We start from the raw sequence: 21,196 nt of genomic DNA on the forward strand, positions 1-21,196 counted from the left end.
TCTACTCTATGGGAATTTCTTTTCAAGTATATAGAAGTAATACATGGAGAATCCCAGTATAATGTACATTCAAGTCTGTTAACATGGTCGTCTGAGAATAGGATACATACATGTAAGAGGAATATTCTTAATCCACTTTAAAACAGTGATAAATTTGTCAAATCAATATGGAAACATTTTTAATACAGTGTATATTGAAGTAGATTAATGTTTTTTGAATTTAAAGACAGACTATTTTATTGACCTTCAAGGTGGATACATGTATAAGGATTTATTTTTCCTACATTGAACTAAAAATAGATTGAAAACAATTCTGAAAAGTTATTTCACCTGCATCTGAATTCTACTCAAGTGAACATAATATTCGAGCACAAAGAATCGGAGAAGAGGGAGGTATTGTTCCCCCTTTTCTGAATGTAAATTTTATCAATTTCTAATTTGAAAATGTTCATTGAAAGTTTTGTAACCACCCCCTCTTTCTCATAAAGTATAGTTAAAAAAATCTCTCCTACTTGAGTGAACAAGATGAACTTAACATTCAGGCACATAGAATCAGGGATGGGGTGTCCACCCCCTTCCATTTCCATGAACGTATTTTTTTTTTTCTCGCTTGAAAATGGTCATTGCATGTCTGCTTGTCCTGCTCCTAACTTTTTGATACAGTAGAGTAAAAGAAAATCCCACTTACATCAATAAACTTTTTGAGGGGTTCATCAAAGATATTTTTAACTAAAAGTATTTTTTGCCTCTTATAATGCGCCATTTCCCCTTTCGATGCTATGCCTGACATTTATTTTTTCTACATTGCACCAAAACTAGATTTCAAATGCAAAATTAATACTGGTTATGCTTAAGTTAACTCCTATTCTTTCACTGTGTTTGGTTAGGACTTAAGCAAATGTAAACAAGAAACTTGACATGTCTGCTTAATCAGTTTGTATCAAGTTAATCGTTGAATCATACATATATAATAAAACAATTATTGCTGTTTTTTCTGTCAGGACGATCAGTGATTTTCCACCATCGAAAAATAATGCTCTCCTCGCCCTTTGGACTCTAACTCCACTAGATTCTGAATCATTGAATTGACCTTAAAAACAGCAATGATTGTATAGTGTAATGAAATCAATATATCATCGATTTATTCCCAATGAAGCTCAAGTGAGCATTTTGGCCGAAAAGAATCTTGATTTATTATTTTTATTTTGCCCCCTAAAAGTTTTAACTTTAATCCGCTTTAATACACAAGGGGTCATTATTCTACGGGGGTCATTTTTCTTCACGTGGGTTATGCATGTTTTTAGGGTGATGACACTTTTTCTACGGGCAAAAGGGTCATTTTTCGACGTCGAATAATGACCGGGGGTCATTTTCGCCGTTGAATAATGACCGGAGGTCATTATTCGACGTCGAAAAATGACCCCCGGTCATTATTCTATGGGGGTCATTATTCGTCTTTACACCGGAACACCCCCTCCTCTCCCTTATAGATCTGCGCATACGTATATGCATCATTTTATATCTAAAGAAAAGTGTCCGACCCAATGTCAAATGTGTCCGAAATTCTATTACATCTGAATGCATTTTGAGGTACAATACCGTGGTGATCCAAATAAACACATAGGATATATAAGATCGCAATGCCTTTCCAATACATATTTTGGACCCTCATTTACTATTAGATGGTTTGCCTACACGTACCGGCTTTCTAAATCATATCTAGGGTGATCAGACATAGCATGGATCGGACAGCTTTAACAAATTAAATCATTAAGGTAAAAAAAAATTAGATTCAAAGGATTATTAGTTTAGAGGGGAATTCCTGCGGAAATGATGTAAAAATGTTACTTAAGGGGGTGACAATTAAACAGAAAGAATAAAGCTTTTGAAATATGAATAGTCCAGGACATACTTTATTTGTCAATCTATATTATATACTACCTATTTTAATACTACAATAAACGTGAAATTGGGACAATTATTTTGTTAGAAAAGGCCCTTCACTAAAGACTGGTAGATTAGCTGGTTTAGCTTCAATTAATAAAATAAAATGTGGCAAGGTGGTAATTTTGACGGAATCGAGGAGTAGGAGGAGAAGAGCAGCGATGAAAAAGTTTATTTAATCTAATAAAAAAGTAGAGGAAGGTCTCCAAACATAATTTGACCCTGCCCCTTTCCCGGGTACTACTCTTCTGAATGTGCATCTTTTCTTTGTGCGATTTTAAATGATGATATTTTTATAAACACATGAAACACATATTGGAGACGAGAAACAATCATTTACTGATATAAATACCTCTAACTGTTCAACAACATAACAAAGAATAACATACGCACTGTTTCTTATGCAGTACATTCTCATGTATGCGTTTCGAAATTAAAATGCATGTGTTACGCTGTTCCGCTACGATAGCCCCCCCCCCCCCCGACCAAAAAAAAAACACACACACAAATGGAAGCGATAGTACATAATAAATAAAATAAAAAAAATAACATGATTCTGCTTTTAGGGCAAGATACATGTCTGATAGGAAAAAAAACTAAATTCAAATACGTGTTTTTAGGGGAGGGGGTCAAGATTTTTTGTTGTCTAACATCGATAATTATTGTATATGAAACTTTATGTAAATATTTATATGAATCAACAATTATAAGACATACCATTTATTTACAGTTTATAAATAATAGTACGTTATAATTAAATTTCACTCAACATTCATCATATTTACTTTTGAAAGGGAGGTCCTGTTGAAAACTATGTGAATTGGGTTTTATGTTAGAAACACAGGCACTTGTTTCGGTAATAAATTTTTGACCTATAGTATAATATAATAGCACTTGTTTCGGTAATAATAACTTGTTTTTGGTATGTGCTAATCCCGGGAAGAGATTTTGATTGGCTAAAAATCTGCTTCTAAAATTACATCGGATAAACATCGTAATGTTTTCAGGGAAACAAATTCTTTTTATTCACTGCAATATTTAAACACTGGAATTGAATTATTAAAACCACTCATTTTTTAACTTTTTTCTCTGTCCAGGATTAGCACATACCATTTCATTGGTTAAATCGACTTTTCCACTCGGCGAGCAGAGATTTGACGCTGTTTACAGAGATAAAAGAAAATAAAGACAAACATGTTATATATGGTTGTGTAGATAAATTATCGTAGAAGACATAGGTATAAACAGTTTGCCAGTGCGTTTCCTCTGAAAGTGTAAATGAGTGCGATTCTGGGGAAGGGGGGTACTCCATGTAATTCGGAGTTGGATACCTTGCGTTATTATTATACTATGGGTCAAAAATTTATGCCCCAACGTACTCTTATTGAGTGAAACTTTTGTTTCCCCAAAATAAATCAATCCGTAGAGAGTACATGCAATGCCATAGACGATGGTAGAAGCTTTAGAAGTCGAATTTTTACCAATTTTAGTAAAAAAAAAATTGTCCCGTAAGACTGCTATTAAGGGTCCTCCACACACCCAACTTATATCCTCATATTTCTGAGCATTACTTTTAACAAGCATATCAACCTTTAAAAACTGGCCTAGAATTGAAATATAATTTATACTGATTTTTAAAAAAATAATTTCATAAGTTTTAAGATTTTTTCCCCACGAAGTTTTGATAAGTAGCACAACAAATTTTGTGTTTTCCTGGAATATATTATTAAGCCCAGAAAACAACTACAAAAACTTGATTTTATCAGTGAACATATTTTTTAAAAAAATTAATAAAAGTTATAAAAAATAAATATAACTCATTTACTCTAAAATACATTGAGAAAAAAATTATGGAAGACTCCTGATAGCATAGAAAAAACATTAATGAAATAAATTACAACAAAAAATTGAATTAAAATCAAATTAATTGATTTAGAAAAAATATTTTCAAAATCTGTGGTATCAAAGTTCCGTTTTAGAGTTATCTTTCCTGTTACCCAGGACTCAAAAACTTTGGCAAGTCTCCGCATTCGTCATCATACATGTACTCAGTAGGACAAACACCACCAAATGTTTTCCCATAGACTTCCATACAAAGCTGAGCTCCTGTCACTGATTCATATATTCAATTTTGGGCAAATGACTTTCTTGCCGTGGAAGTTCGAGATCTTGCAAAACAAAACATGCCAGAAAAAATATACCGTGCCGTTGCACTTTTACTTTCAAATTCCATTTGTTTACAACTAGGTGCGTTCAGCACCAAATGAAAATCTCTAACCAAAGTGCACCCCTCCCTTCAAATTTTTACCTGTAACTCCTATATATCTCAAAGAAGCCTAAGTCTTGATATGAGATTTTTACCACCTTTATTTCACTTGTCAAATACATAACAAGTCTTTTCTCTTAATGACCAATCATGTGCCGTGTAGCATTTTCTTCTCCGCACAACTTTGGGTGTCCAAAATGTCTGCGCCCATGTATAAGGTTATGTAGGTGTTTTTCCTATAGAGATATAGAAAACACTTGTAAAAAGTGGTCAATTTAGTACATTTAGAACACATATCCATTGGTTATCTCACCTCATGAATATAGGGACTGACAGTCCTAGCTGAAGTACACCACTGGCTATTACATTTCACACCCCAGTCAATCAGACCTATACCTGTGAAATAGAAAAAATGTCTATAAATTGAAGCATTTTTCCACTTTTCTTCCAAAATTTTGAAATAAAATGATTAATCTAGCATATGTTTTGCTTGTTTTTCTTATTATCTCTCATAATCTCCAAAAATAGATCATGTTAATCAATAAGGGTATCAGGTACCCGGTATAAATGAAAAATGAAAAAAATCAGCAGGTTTTTGTAAGAAAATGCTCAGTTATGGATAGAGGAAAAGCTAATGTAGGTTAAATAATCAATGAAAAGAAAGAGAATTATGTTTGATTTAAAAGAACATCAGATTTAAAAAGAATTATATCAGGAATGGGTTGCTGGCATCAGAGAATCAAATACACCCTCACTGAAAATTTTGTAATTCTGAAGGGGGTGGCCTACATTTTAGCCATTGTTATAGGAAATTCCATGTAATAAATGTTAAATATGTATATTCTCATGAAAGGCAAATATATTTATTTGCATATCATTTCTAATTATTGACATAATTATTAAATTGATTAACTGCCAAGGGCAGATAAATCATGTTGTCTGTCTGAATACAGGGCTCCATTGTAAGCAAAATACTTAAATAACTGCAGTTCTGAGGAAGTTTATATTCTAATAATCTTTAAAAAGTTCTAAATAACTTAAATATTAAGAGATTAACTAGATTTGCTAAGAAAACCATACCTGGGAACTCTTAATGAATGCAAAGTGTTCATCCTGGGAGTGTCCATATGTTGTTCATTGTAAGAGGGGAGGGTTCATTAAACTTCTCCTTCTTGATGATGCATAGCTGAAACACATTTTATTTTATTAAAACATACTGATACATGCATGTAGTAGTTTATATTATAATCAATTATTATTTACACCATCTTTTGAATTTTTTATAAGCATTTGTTATGTAATAGCTTAAAAAAATAATGTTTTAATAGAATTTACTCAGATAATTATTAAAAAAAATGCTTAAGAAATTTTAAATAAAATTACTGCAGATAAGAATTAGTCTTGTTATTCAAATATACTACATTAAAATTCTTTTCCTTCATTTTTTAGTATCATAAGAGCACAAATATACCCCCCCCCTTTTCTACAGCATATCAAGATGGGATCTGACAAGGGGGAGGGATATTTAGAAACACATTTCACCAATTTTTTCACCTATAATTTTGCACATTTGTTGCATTTTCAATGTATTTTCTTTTGCAATATATTGTACAGCAATTTTAATAAAATATCCTACTAGTAACCTCTCAGTTACACCAAAAGCACAACTTTTATTTTAAACCAGCACTAATGAGATGACTGAAATCTGCTTTGCAGCTGGATTAGGCCCCTCATGTCAAAACAAAGTAACCTATTTAGTTAACAAAACAGTCAAATATTGTTAAGAATTATTCCATTAACTCTGATTAACACAAATTTGAAAGATGTTTAGTCAATCTATGCAAATGTCTACACTCATAAAACACATGGATTTAAATGAATTTCTCAAGCTGCGAGGGGGATATTCATCTATTTTGTGTATTAATGATGCCAATAAATATCAATATTGTATTATTTACAACATTCCCAGTAAATTTCAGCATAAATATTCATTAAAAATTATTTACATGTACATTCATTGCAAATGTGATAGCTAGGGGGCAAAATTTTGGCAGTTTTGCACCATGTGGAGTCCCCATTGGGGGCCTCAGTTTACCCAAACCCTCTAATTTCTACACAGGTAGTAAATATTAACCAAAGTATAATCCCAATGCCAAAAATATAGGAATTGATTGATTTTCTGGCTGTAATCAATGTTAACCTATGCAATAAATACCTACTCTATAGGACAAACACCACCAAATGTTTTCCCATAGACTTCCATACAAAGCTGAGCTCCTGTCACTGATTCATATATTCAATTTTGGGCAAATGACTTTCTTGCCGTGGAAGTTCGAGATCTTGCAAAACAAAACATGCCAGAAAAAATATACCGTGCCGTTGCACTTTTACTTTCAAATTCCATTTGTTTACAACTAGGTGCGTTCAGCACCAAATGAAAATCTCTAACCAAAGTGCACCCCTCCCTTCAAATTTTTACCTGTAACTCCTATATATCTCAAAGAAGCCTAAGTCTTGATATGAGATTTTTACCACCTTTATTTCACTTGTCAAATACATAACAAGTCTTTTCTCTTAATGACCAATCATGTGCCGTGTAGCATTTTCTTCTCCGCACAACTTTGGGTGTCCAAAATGTCTGCGCCCATGTATAAGGTTATGTAGGTGTTTTTCCAGTAATCGTTATTCACAACTGAACAGGACAGATATAAAATGCACACTTTATCAATATTTATAAACACACAATAAGATAGGCATTATTGAAACGCACAAATCAGTGTGCAATAATATCAACTTTTCAAAACAGTCTGTTACAGACCTTGTTGACGATATCGCAATGGATTTATTAGCCTGAAAGTATAAGTAAACTTAAACGTTTTCGAGTAGATATACCTGTTATTTACGAATCATTATGCTACAAAAACTCAAACGTCTGCTGTTTTTTATTGGAAAAAATCGACATTTTTTCTTCTTTCGGTCACGCCGTGATCATTCAATGTGTTCATTGTGATCAGGGTGTCGCTCTCGGTTGACTACATACTCTTCCTTGACAAAACCTTTATATCAAAAGCGTTTATAAGACTCTCTTACAGGCGGTGCCAGTCAAATCGTCAGTGCACAAACTATATAAAACCGGAAGTAAAAGTATTTTTTCTCCATATACGTCACAAGTCACGGGGTGTGGAGGACCCTTAAACAAAGTGTCTGTGATCAAAATTTCACAGGTTTCGCATTTTTAATAGAACATTTGAAAATGGAACTCATGGGGTCCAAAAAAGAATTGTCAAAAATATCTGTGATTGAAAATTTACAATCTTTAATTTTAATTAAGGTTTGGTTTGTTTTATACCAAAACTATTTATGTTAAATATTATAATTGAATATGTCTGTAAGGGCCTTAACTCTTTCTTGGAAATCTACATAACTGCTCCAACAATCAAGTCTTAACCATATTTTTCACTGAGTGATATACAAAGGACAGAAAGTAATTTTAACTGAAATATTCAATACGAATTCTTAGATCATAGCATTTACACTAATTTTCTTACGAATTATTCTGTTTAATTGATCATTACAGAGGGTTTACTGCTAGTGTGACTGGTCGAAAGGAGATGTTAAATCCTCCTAAGGACCTAATCTTCTCTCTGTTTTTCCAGGTGTTCCTGTATTTGTCCTGTTCACGATTAATATTGTTTAAGGATTTAAGATCACTGTGCGTTATCTTAACCTTTTTTTTTTAATTTAGTGATTTTTTTCCTGGTTTTATGTGATTAGTTGGTGTGTAAATCAAAGACTTGTCAGGTAGGTATAATTTGCAAAACGCACTTGCATGTCATAAAAGTATGCCTACATGAAAGTCTGAATGATTTACACACCAATAATTCACACAAAACTATAAACACATTTATTTCTAATTTTTTCATTTAACATGTTTTACAGCATCAAAGATATACTCAAGGTTTGAATTTTTCGCTACTCTATATTGTACTATTTTATTAGAGTCTCATAGCCTAATTAAGCGCATATATACGATGCATATTCATGAAGATGCCATTCAATTCAATTTCATAGTAAAAAAAAATTAGCAAAAGTGAACATATAATATAACCGAAGGAATCTCAGTTAGTGTAAGTTAAAATTTGTTCAAATCATGGCCACCAGTGGACAGGAAGGGTCACAATAGGTAAGTTTGTACATGGTGAGATGTAGGGAATTTAAAATAAACGCTACGGAATACTCATAATTCTTATGAAGCAAAACACCCCCATCCCCCATCCCCCAAGTGGAGATTATGTGGTCCCTTGGATGCGTTTAGACCAAATGATAAGAGTTTTATATTGAAAAAAGAAACCTATTTAAAGTATCGGGGATTTAGTAAACCAAAATAATATTCGAATTCGCAATTTAGCTTTGCCCCAACTATGAACTCTAAGTAGTGTTCAGTAAAATCGATGATCATTTTTTATGAAGGAAGTATATATGGTATAGGAAAACCTTCCCCCTAATCATACTAATCATGTTGACATTGAAACTTATCAATGTTGTATAGATTCAAGTATGGTTAAGTCACAAGCCGCTCAGGTAATGATGGGGTCACAATATAGGGTCTTTTTTCATTGCATAAAAGAACAAAACATTTATATAATAGTGTTATTATTTGGATGTACTATGCCGAAATAGTATTCAGGGTTTGACACATGGTGCACGAGCCGGAGGCGAGTGCACTATGTGTCAAACCCTGACTACTATTTCGGCATAGTACATCCAAATAATAACACTATTATAATTATTATGCTGACTGTTGTTTGTATACGACAATTTAATTAAATTCTCAATCCCAAACCTGTTTGCAGACGTTAAATCTAAATGAAAATTTTCTTGAACATTCTTTAATCAAGCGTTATATCAAAAAGCGTTTTATTGACTCCGAAGAACCAGTTCATGTTACGTTGCAATTTTGGTTACTGATAAATTCGATTATTTGTTAGAGAATTTATCTTTAAGATCCTTATCAATAATATCAGTCTTTTAGAAATTATATTCATTTATTTCTTGTTTTGTGACAAATGTATAAAAACTACGTTTATATACTTGAAAATACATTCCGTAAAGTAGCGGTGTTTGTGGCGTAATCGGTAACGCGTTGGACTGACGTTCTCCAGATCGTGAGTTCGATCCCCAGCGTGGGTGCTAATTACATTTTCTCTAGAAAAGACAGCCGTGCACTATTTCGGCATAGTATGCTTACGCTATATAAATCCTTAGAACACTATGCGAAAATAGTTGGGTATTGATTATATAGAGACAAACTGACAGGAAGCATAATAGTTTTCTGATGAAGAACAGCAGGAACAATATGAATCAGGAATCAAGATTTTGAATCATGAGTCTCTCAATTTTCAACTTAATGGATTTATTTTAAAGGTACATTTTTGTCAAGTGAGATTAAATGTTACATAGTGAATGCTTGTGTTGCTAATTCCTTGATGGTATTTTTAAACATTATTCTCAAATTTGTATTCTTTTTATGAATTATCATATGATTTAAAATACACAATTATTATTACAGATTGCAAGTGATATTAAAGATAAGGCATAGGGCATAAATTTCAAGTGATTCGAATTTGATGTATTTTATTTATGTATAGTTTTATAATGAGAAAGGTGAAGATAACGAACAGTGGTCAATCTCAAAAATCTATAAACAGTACAAATATCTGAAAAGGGCATAAAACACCGACCACTGGGAATTCCAGAGGTGAAATCAGATGCCTAGGAGAAGTAAGCATCCCGGTCTCACCCACACGTGATCCCTATGTATAGATCAGGTAGACCAAACATTCTGTAGTCAATTTCAGTTAAAAAAAGAAAAAAAGTCTAACAAATGGTTTAGAACATGTCAGCCAACATACGACCTAATGACAGGTAATATATGATAACAAGGTCATTATAACGACCATAGAGTTTACGAAATGCTGACTTTAATGGAGATTGTTGAAATCCATGTTACATCAACTTATCTGTTAGAAGCCTGTCCAGGTTTAAAAATTGATCGTACTCAGAGCATGCTCGTAAATATCGAATAAGTTGTGAGATGTAAACATATGCAGGTGAAAGTGGGATATTACAAAATAAGGAAAGTTGGCGATGGTAAAACTGAGGTCATCGAATTTGTTTTTTAATCGCTTTACCTTCTTATATTTTCAGATTTATCTGTAGGTGCCTTTTTCTGGTAACTAATTCCTTTGAATTTCAATGTATAAAACCTTACATATGTTTTAAAATTAAATGCAATACATGTACATTTATTTATATAAGGGCGTAAGTTTTTTTTTCTGAGGAAACATCTTTCTTTTGAACACAATACTCTCAGATGAAGTCTTTCATCTCATTGGGAGGTGAATTTTCCTACAACATGTATTATTATCAAAATTACTTTAAAAAAAATTCAAGCTTTAATTTCATTTTCAGCTAAAATTTTAATTAAGTTCTCCTAACTTACTAATTTGGAACAGAAACCAACGACTTTGCATGGCAAATTCTATTAGGTTCAAATAATTTCATGTGAACTAGTTGTGCAATTTAATTTACATACGTCAACCGAGATTTGAATGTTAACTTTTTGAAGTTCAAAAAGGCATTTAGCCAAGTTGTTAATAAATTTCCCATTTTATTAAAATTGTTATATTGATGTTGGTCTTACTCTCTGTTTTTAAAGCAATTTTACAAACTTTAGATTTCAGAATATCGCAGAAGGAATGGAAGGCATATCGGAACCACCAAAAGATCAAAGGAATAGCTCAGATAAAGGAGACACCGTGTGTATTATTAATTTTATGTCATGTGAAACACTTTAAAAAATATATTTGAAATCTGACTGGCAAATACTCAAACGGCTACATCGGCGTTGTATTCCTATCAAATACTTTGGAAAATAAGTTGTAGATCTATTATATAAAAGTTTTACCTAAATAAATGAAGCTGTTATGGAACGGAAGGGGTGGGACTGTTTAGGGAACATCTGTAATGACTGAAGGATTGTAACACTTAAATACCACACAAATTAATCGCAAAATCAAAACTTGATAAATACGTACAGAACACCTCTCTCCATGAATAATTCCTTTGGTGATAGCATAAACTTGCATAAAGAATCAGATGAAATATTTTTAAGTGCATCACATTTGTTGAAGCATCTAAACGATTGCGGTCCGTACCCGGGAATTAAAGCTAATAAAAATTAGATAAATAAGGATATATTAGCATAGTTGAAATGATTTCAAAATTTCAAAATTACAATGTATTTTGTAACGTTTTGCCTTATCATAAAACATTTTGTTTTCAAGTTTTCATAAATATTGTTAGATTACAAGAAATTATGTGATTGAAAATTATACATGATACACTAAGATGAAAAAATAAAACAATTGAAAATGATTACGGGAAATTCGATGATACCAAGCTTTTTTTAAAATGAGGAATATTAAATTTACTTAATATTAGGATATTTACGAAAACACTGCAGACAGCAAAAATGTTAAGGAAAACATTGCTGAAGAAGGGAAATGTAATATAGAATCGAGAAAAAGCATTGAAGACCAAGAAAAAAGCATTACAGAGCAAAAGAAAAGTATAAAAGACCTAGAGAAAATCATAAAAGACCAAGAAAGAAACATTTCACAACAAGAGGAAATAACTGAACAGCTACAGCAAAGTATTAAACAACATGAGGAAAATATTAAGGAACAGAAGACATTAATGGAACCTCGGTGGAATATCATAGAAAATGAAAAGGAAAGCACAAAAGAAAAAGAAATCGACACTAAAAAGAAAAGCACGAAGTCTGGTGATGGCGAGAATGAGATGGAGATCAGAAACAAGGAAGAGAAACGCATTGAGGAAGAAAAGAAAGTCATCGAGAAGCATGAGAAAATTATAGGAGAGCAGAAAAGATGTGTTAAAGAGCTAGAGGAAAGCATCCAAAAGCAAAAGGAATCCATTGAAGAGATCAAAATATACATTGCAGTACAAGGGGAAAATATTAAAGAGCAAGAACAAAATGAAATTATCGAAAAGCAGAAGAGATTGCTTGAAAATCTGGATAAAGTAATTGAAGAACGGAATAAAATCATTGAAGAGCTGAATAGGTTTCGTGAAGATCTAATGAAAGTGATTAAAGAACAGAATACAAAAATTGATGAGCTAAAGAAAATCATACTAGAGCAAGGAGATGTAAGTCTTATCACTTCAATGTTTAATATGATAATATGACTTTATTTACTTTCCCTTAATACAAACGTAAAATATATTCTGAAAGGGGTAGCATGCTTTAACTAAGTTTACTTTTTATAAAGGTTGACATGATAGCAAATGCCGCTTTAATGATTGTACAAGGAATACAGATGGTACACTGTAAAAAATGTGCTTAGGAAATAAACACTTCTATTACGTGTTTAGATCTAAACGTGTTTGATATTGTGTTTAACAACAAAACACTTATGTCTAAATGTATTTCATATCTATACGCGTTTAGATATTGAACATGTTTTTGTTTTAAATTCGGTAAAGTGCAGAGTTATCTTCCCGGAAATGATACATATTTGAACGTTAATAAGCGCGGTTGTCGAAACAAAGAAAATAACAACAAAACAGTAAACGATGTTTTCAAGAAAGCTAATGAGAACTTGAGTGCCAACCACCGCAGAAATAGTGAAAAACATGTGAAAGGCTAATTGTTATTGTTGCAGGGTATGTATACTTTTGTTTTTATATTAAATAAACATGATGAGCAAAGTAAATAACGTTGCATTTTATATCAAGGATGTCTTTCGGTGTTATATCATGTATTCATTAACATGAATAATGAGAGTAAATATTGCATCTATAGTTGCAATAATATTTATTTAAACATTTTTATTATATGCTTAGTAATTAATGTAAAACTTCAGCATGTTCAGTGAGGACATACTTTTACTTAAATGCAACGTACGTCCTTTCTTACAGGTTAACTTATTTGGATAGCCGAGAGAAAGAACAAAATTCATTTCTGATAATGGATGTGAGTTATACTGCCGTAGAAAATACCTTCAAGATTATCCAGATACTCTGCTGCTTTGTTTACAACACGACGGATTTGAAATAGTGATCCGTATTGCATCACACTGCAAGAAGCACACCATAGCTGGAGTCTTTTACATGTACATGTATATTTACTTTGTATTGTGCTACTGGTACAAAATGCAGACAATTCAACAACTTGGATGTTACTAACTCTTTAGATGCCAGTTAGTTTTATATGTCAAATTTTCTAAAAGACTTTGTAACAAACAATGGAAACCATTCACAAGTAAAAGGAATTCCACAGAACAATGATTCCGTGACTGCGTGAGAACACTTTACTGTGTGTTAGGCCTTTTTTTTTTTATCATTTTAATATGATGTTTAAAAGTAAATAAAACTTAAAACGGACACACCTGTTATATTTTTGGTTTTTTTGCAGATCCTTGTTTAATACATTGAAGTGTTTAGCTTCTAAACGCGAATCTAAGTGTTTAGAATTGTTTAAACTCTAAACATGTATGTATTTAGGTTTAAAACACTTTCCATTACGCGTATTGAAATTCAACATGTATAAAATTTAAACGCATTAAAAAAAGTGTGACAAGAATGTGCTTAGAAATGTGTCTATCATCTAAACACATTTTTTACAGTGTAAATATCTAATTTATATTTTTTTAAAAGCTGTAATTGCAGTTTTAAAATAAAACATGATTCTGGAAGATTTTTTGCAAAAGTTTTTTTTTATTGCAACTCTTTTATTTATTTTTTTTTCATTGATAAATAATTTTAATTTTATATACATGGAATACAACTTTCTTCATTTTTGTTTGCTTAAAAATCTCTTTTGTACGAGAATCTTCGTAGATCAATGATTTAGAGGTTCAAAGCAAATCCATCTTATATTTGAGCAAGCCTCCCTTTGTTATATCCGGTAGCTATTTCACCGTATTAGTAGTTCTGAAAAAATATTATTTCACTCCACTCAAGTTTGCTATGAAAATTTACATTTTATACAGAGCCATATGCGAATTATGTAAAATCTACATTCATTTAAATTACAATTAAAAAAAAGAACCCTAATACTAATGAATAACGTCAGTTACAATGAAATAAGTGCCGTCTCGGTAGATCAGTATGTAGAGCGCTCGCTCCATGATCGGAAGGTCTCGTGTTTGAATCACGGCCGCGACTGGCCTAAGTCGATAAAAATAGGTAGCAACGGTTCCTTCGCCAAGCGCTCGGCACTTTGAAGTGAAAGTTGCGGGTCCTTTCGATGAGACCTTGAAAAGCGAGGCCCCGTGTCACGGTAGGCGTTGGCACAATAAAGAACCCTCACTGCTCAATGGCCCTGAGTGCCGAGTAAGGGTCTAAATTTGAAGCTCTTCGCCGGTATATGATGAAATCTCTATATGAGTGAAAAATTCTCTAACGGGACGTAAAACAACATACAATCAATAAATCAATGAAATAAATCGACTTCATTTCCTGTTATAAAAAAATTATTGTGTCTTCTTTTTTTTTTTTAGGTTATTGCTGCTTTTTTGGTTTCCTGGAGTGATTTGATTAAGAGAAGCAAACCTTGTGAAAGAGGGGAAGCATTGAAGATGCTTGATGTCAATTATTCGTGCCAATACGAGGAAGATAAAAGGAAATTGGAAAGTATTTTGCGAATTGGAATATCATCTTTAGCTTTGGACTCCTTCTTTTTGAGTGGTTGTTTGATATTTTGCTTGACACTTCCAGTACTCAGAAGAAAGGGATTAATGACATTGTATTCTCTTGTAAGAGTGTTTTTAAGTTATAATAATATTATACGTATGTCTTGTAAAATCAATATCTAAATCTTTATAATATACCGTGGTCTAACATTCTGTATCCTTTTATTTTCTTTTTATATTTTTTTTGATTTATTTATAGTTTGCTGTTGTAGCTGTTGTGTTCTGTGGTCTACTTTTGAACGAGTACCTCGTTATTTCAAGAATCAAAGCAGTTCAAAAAACTACGGTACATCCATGATAACATTTCTATACATGTATCGAAATTCAATTTAAGCCCAGCTTACAATCGATCAAAAATACATACACGTACGGTTTGTCATCATGCTTCTGTCGTTTTCTTTTTACTTTCAGGATTATCATAAATTAAGGAAGGATATGTTAGAATCGCTTCAACAAAATTACAGATCTGATATTCTCAACAGCAGTGATGTTATATCAAACAGTTGGAACTCCTTCTTTATTAAGGTAAAACACTGCAAAGGAGGAGTATGTCATCTTGTGAAAGACAAAGGTTTGAAGGATCATTAAATGTTTTAAAAAAGACGTATCTTAGAAATTAGTATCTCTTTGTTCTCATTATAATAAGAACAATGTTGATTTTGATCGAGAATAATCAAAGGTAAGTATTGGCGTGGAAAGCAGATACATGTAGGCAAGTGATTTTTTTTTGTACAATCAGGTAATCAACATGGTCAATCTTATCCACTTTTTAAAAAAAAATCATTCAAATATATATTTTAAAAAATGACTCTTGGTGATCCTTAACATTTTAAATCCATTCATTTTTAATCAACGACTTGCATTGTCTGTATGAAATTAATTCTAGTACGACTGTTGTGCTGTAAAGCAAGTAACGAGCACAACAAATGACTTTGATACGACCCCCTGGTGTACAACATCCGGATCTTGTCAACAGACGAATTCACAGATTCCAAAAACCTGTTGTAGAGATGTCACTGAAGATGACTACATGAATGCACCTGATAGTTGTCATGCCACCGTCACTGCCGGAACTTATAAGGAGGTAAATAGAACATCTTTGTGATCTAAAGGAGATTTTTTTGTCCTCTCTCTATTACATAGAGTTAATAAACATTGTACTGTTTTAATAAGATATTCTCTATGTAATCTTTATATTGATATTAATTTTATTTTTAATGTAGCCCCTTTATCATGTCTCAATCTTTGAAATTATTTTCGCACATAAATTAGTTAAACAAACATTTCTACAAAATGTCCGATTATTGACCTCGTGATCTTAACTGTGACCTTTGTCCTGTGTTTATAATTGAGTATTACTCAATGTCGACATACATGTTCTTTTTTCACTCTTATGCAGTGTTATGAGGGTAAATAAACAGGTTAAAAATGTACTTCCACATTTTTTTTTCATAATTTCAAGATAAAATATTCCTTTTATTGAAATGATAAAAAAAGCCTTAAATGTTTTCTCTTTGAGAAAAAAGACTGTAAAGTTGATACATGATACCCTTTCTTAACCCCAGATGAATCAATAATGAATTGAGGAGGCAATTTTCCTGGTCGCATTGGGTCACCAATATTGTCATCGTAATCAAATATATAACTGAAAATTTCTTGTATACTGGTAAAATATCGCCTCAATTAAAGAACTATGTTCACTTGAAACATCGAAACCGTTAGCATTCAAATAGTTTTTTTTTAAGCCCCTACCCTCATCTTCTTTATCTCTGATACCGCAATTCATGAGATCATCAAATTAAATCATTAGAAAACTTTCTTTCAAACTACCTATAGAAACATTACATTCTGTTTCTTCGTTAAAATATTTTTTGGAGATTGATCATATTGCTTATATCAAAAGTACATCTCTTATAGATGCATTCAAATTTTCTAATAATTCGAAGAATGAAAGTTGGAATTTTTTTTTAGATATTATTTCTGAAAATGTTTACACTTTAATCAATCCATTGTTCTTGTATTTTAACTTATGTTCTTTTCGATTCAGATTACTTAATATCGGTCCACATGTGTCGATTATACATGTTTATACATATTGCTACATTAAACTTTCTTTCTTGCACATCTTCAGTCCCCGATAAGCCATGATTTGTTACAATTCCTATCCCATCCAAACGCGGTGAAAGAAAACATCACAAATCGCTTGATAAAATGTTCATTCTTTTATTACATAAGCATTGTCATCGATAGGATCATGAAGCCTTTAAAAATTGCATACTTGATATAAAGCACTTACTATAGTATAAATAGAGATAGAAGCAAGGATAACAGCAGAACCTTTGATACCTTTGATATAAGTGCAGCACAACAATTGCCGTCAAAGTCAAAGGACACGACTTGTAAAATCACTTAATCATCAAATGTGCCAATCAAAGTTCACAGTAATCACAAATCAAAGCACAAAGTTTCCAATCACAGACATTGGTAAAGCCCCTAACCCTGGAAGGTTCAAAGATGAAATAAAGTTATCCATTAGTATATTTTAATGGAATGTTTATTTATACATTTTAAACGGTTACTGGTATATAACTCCATAGGTTATATACTTTAGCTACTGTAATGCTTGTTCACGGTATAATTGTCCTTTCAAAAGTGAAATGGAAATGTTTAAGGACCTCCGCCACACTTTGGCTGGGGTAGGAGGAGCATGCATACTTCATTTGAGCCAAGACTCTTGGGATGTGTAGGAAGTATGACAACAAAAATGAAAGAAACATTTTTCATGAGAAAACAGTGGTTTTTGAAAATACTAGAACTTAATGTGTAATGGAAATTTTACTTTATGGTTGAGAACGATACACATAAAAATGTGTAGATGATTGTGTAAATAAATAATATTTTTTTAATTTAGAGCTGTTTCATCCGAATAAAATCATTAAGTGATGATGGCATGCAAGAATGTGAACTCGATGCCCTATGTACCTATGTTTTTACACTGGGGATAAGTAAGGTAATAAATTTCCATCTGAAATTCAAATTACCATGATAAATGTCTTTTTTTTTCTCAAAAGATACTTTTATAAATTATTGTACTTTTTCTTTTTAGCTTGCTGCATTTGTCCTTAGTATTGTGACAGTTTTGATACGCTTTGATGGCAAGAAAAGAAAAAAAAATCACTTACAGACATATACCGAAAACAAGATGTCGATTGGAAAAATAGTTTCAAACGGTTAAGTTAGAAACATATAAAATATGCCTACATTATTAAACGTATCATGTTTGAACTGGAATTTCAAAACAATTTTTGGATGGTAATATTTAAAATTAAGCGGAAAACAATTGAAAAGCAATCAAATACAATAAATTCAGATGTATTTCATATTTGCAATAGCATGTTAGGTATAATAACTACATTTTACAATATGTTTTAAATTTGACTGTGATAAGGCCGTATTTACAGTTTTGTGACGAAAATTTTATTCAAAGCATATTGAATTCATGGTGGTAAATGGTCAGGAAAGGAATCAGCAAATGCATACATTTTTTTTAAATAAATGCTTTTTTCACCTGTATGTAAATCAGTAAGATTTAGAATAAATATTTTTTGCAATTGGAATGCATATGCTTTTACTAGTATATTAATGAGGAAGGGAATTATATTGCAATCATATCATAATTAATTAACTTTTAATAGTAAGCTTATTAGTGAAAGTATAAAAAAGTTTAATCAGCCAGGATGGATACTAATTTTGTAACAATTACAGTGACTTGATTAATGGAATGGGGATCTTAAATCTATGAACTATAATTATCTTTATTGAGCAAACTTGAATTTGATGTTTGTGCAATGAACTATAATGTGGCATATTGTAGTAGATTGGTCAGAATATATGAAATGTTTAGAGATAACGAACAGTATTCAAGCTCAAATGTCCATTAAACATTACAAAATAGGAGCAGAGACCGATCAAATCCTTCGATACTAATGTATTACAGATAGAAAATGGGTCTTTACCTCACAAATTTTGGCTGATGTATAGTAGTGTCTCCTTCATTAGAATCATTAGTATAGCATCTTAGGTAATAAGAAAACCCTAAATAAACGTCTTGAATGAAAATTTGAGAGGAAAGTATAACTAATAAAGTGTTTAGAAATATGTCAATACGATATATCCTAGTGAGCTTGAAATAAAAGATACCACGGAGTCTGATACATTTGTTGCATATTTGGATATTTTAAAAGAAAAATAAAACTTTAATGGTAATCTAACAACAAATTTTTATGATAAACGTGATGACTTTAACATATCAATCGTCAACTTCCCTTACTTATGCAGCAATATATCCTTATCACCTGCATATGGGGCTTATATCTCTCAATTGATTCGATACACAAGAGTATGCTTTACGTATGAACAATTTCTAAATCGAGGTAAGTTATTGACAAACAAGTTGATAAAACAAGAATGTCAAGAGTCTCGTTTAAAGTCATCATTTCGTAAGTTCTATTGTCGAAACAATGACATTGTCAGCAAGTACAGTCTATCATTAAGTCAAATGCTGACATGTTTTTCATAGCAGTTGTTAAACCATTATTTACACACTGAATTGTCAACGGATTTTTCCGTTACTTCCCAATCATGACAAGGAGCTCATGGCGGGTGTGACCGGTCGGCAGGGGATGCTCACTCCTCCATGGATCTGATCCCATCCTGATGTTTTAGAGGTCCGTGTTTGCTCTGCACCTGATTTGTATTGTTTGAATGGATTTTGAGTTTGAATACCGATCGCTATCTCCATATATTTCTTTATAGACTTAATCATTGCTGGGCAATTTTTTAAATAATTAAGTGGTAAACCACCTTAGTTTTCTCTTTGAATTATTAGATTAACGTCTGAAATATTAAAACGTTGTACAAATGTAGTACTTTACAGCCTTATTTCTATATCTTCTAGATTATATATACCACCATATCATTCAATAAACTTCCAGCTTAAAAAAACAAACATATCATTGAAAAGTATTTATTTAGAAAATACCCAAGCTAGATCTTCAATATACTTTGTAAAATAAAAGAAATATTTGTTTTTAAGAAAAGAAATATATTACGAAATCTGTATATTTTGAAAATACTGTTTGAAAATTACTTGACAGCTGGCTTGATTGTGTGATTGTATGTTAAAGAAACAATTTTTGCTTTAGTTGTATAAATAAATACGTTCGAAAGTTTGTTGTTTTCCGGATATATATTCAAGATGTTTCTGTATGCCTGTATGCTCGTTGTAAAATCAAAAATATTATCTATTTTTATACTTTTGATATAAATATAATAAAAATTTAATTTAGATACGTGTGAAATTATAGAGAATTTTTAATATGTTCTTGTTCTACAGACAGAGATACCATTAAATTCTCGAGCGAGTGAAATGGTTATTTTTTGTGATTTTAGGAAATGTTTTAAAAGTATTATTTGATATTAGCTTCTACTGTTTATGACTTGGCATTGAATATAAATAACAAAAAGAGAACATGAAACTGCAAAGACTTTTTCACATTTTTCCTCCTCAAATGTACATGTGAATTACCAGAAAATAAATGCAATGAAAGGAAAAGAACAAAAACGCTGCATGTAATTGTTTTCTGGTTGTGTTTATTGTAAGAAATTATAATGACGAAAATAAGCGAAACCGTAAAATTTTAGAGTCACTAATTCATAAAATCGTGGACCTCCAAATTTGTGTGTCTTATTTATTTGAAAAATAGCCTTCCAAAATTGATAAGACATCCCTTATAGGTGTTATAATCACACTATTTTCTCAGATAAACACAAAAGACATTAAGTTATTTCTAACAATAATTACAAATGGTTTACAGTTCCTGTTTAGAAGGAATATTTTATCAGCGCAAAAGCAGGACAGCAAAAGAAAAAATCTTTGAGCGAACAGACGTTGCGGATTCGCTAGACGTTTATCATTGCATATATTGGTTGTTTTCCCGTCAGCACATGGTTTTTGATATTTTTGTATCTTAAGTTATACGTAATTTCAATACTATTTTTTTTTTTCACTTTTGAAGTGGGCAGCAGCGTTTCAATTAATATCTGATTTTACTACCGTATTCTTACCGAACTTACGAGGGGTGATCAAATTGAATTACTTCCTTAAAAGAAATAAAATGAGGTTTCAATGCTCATTAATTTTTAAAGT

The 21,196-nt window shown here is 31.7% G+C and overlaps 1 protein-coding gene and 2 long non-coding RNA genes across 3 annotated transcripts; 2 read left to right on the forward strand and 1 right to left on the reverse strand.

Annotated features, from left to right (window-relative positions):
• Positions 1 to 4,111: 4,111 nt before the first annotated feature.
• Positions 4,112 to 6,878, reverse strand: LOC133177195 (uncharacterized). Its single transcript, XR_009719637.1, has 3 exons — positions 6,690 to 6,878; positions 5,291 to 5,396; positions 4,112 to 4,606 (listed from the first exon to the last, which is right to left on the reverse strand). It is a non-coding gene; the product is annotated as an uncharacterized LOC133177195 (long non-coding RNA).
• A 4,083-nt stretch (positions 6,879 to 10,961) lies between these two features.
• Positions 10,962 to 20,030, forward strand: LOC133177190 (uncharacterized). Its single transcript, XM_061312276.1, has 8 exons — positions 10,962 to 11,028; positions 11,714 to 12,442; positions 14,797 to 15,051; positions 15,188 to 15,274; positions 15,400 to 15,513; positions 15,875 to 16,072; positions 17,900 to 17,998; positions 18,095 to 20,030. Exons 1-8 carry the CDS (start codon positions 10,969 to 10,971, stop codon positions 18,221 to 18,223), a joined length of 1,671 nt encoding a protein of 556 aa, XP_061168260.1. The 5' UTR covers positions 10,962 to 10,968; the 3' UTR covers positions 18,224 to 20,030.
• Positions 12,888 to 13,678, forward strand: LOC133177191 (uncharacterized). Its single transcript, XR_009719634.1, has 2 exons — positions 12,888 to 12,958; positions 13,214 to 13,678. It is a non-coding gene; the product is annotated as an uncharacterized LOC133177191 (long non-coding RNA).
• Positions 20,031 to 21,196: the final 1,166 nt, after the last annotated feature.

Source organism: Saccostrea echinata, unplaced genomic scaffold (assembly GCF_033153115.1).
Source record: "Saccostrea echinata isolate AGI-Se365-2 ecotype Australia unplaced genomic scaffold, CSIRO_AGI_Sech_v1 ptg000097l, whole genome shotgun sequence".
NCBI lineage: Eukaryota > Metazoa > Mollusca > Bivalvia > Ostreida > Ostreidae > Saccostrea > Saccostrea echinata.

Excerpts from the sequence above, each read along its gene's own strand:
- LOC133177190 (XM_061312276.1), top strand. The coding sequence starts at position 10,969 with ATGGAAGGCATATCGGAACCACCAAAAGATCAAAGGAATAGCTCAGAT. Across the intron at positions 11,029-11,713 it reads GCTCAGATAAAGGAGACACC|GATATTTACGAAAACACTGC; the intron begins GTGTGTATTATT and ends ACTTAATATTAG. Across the intron at positions 17,999-18,094 it reads TTACACTGGGGATAAGTAAG|CTTGCTGCATTTGTCCTTAG; the intron begins GTAATAAATTTC and ends TTTTCTTTTTAG.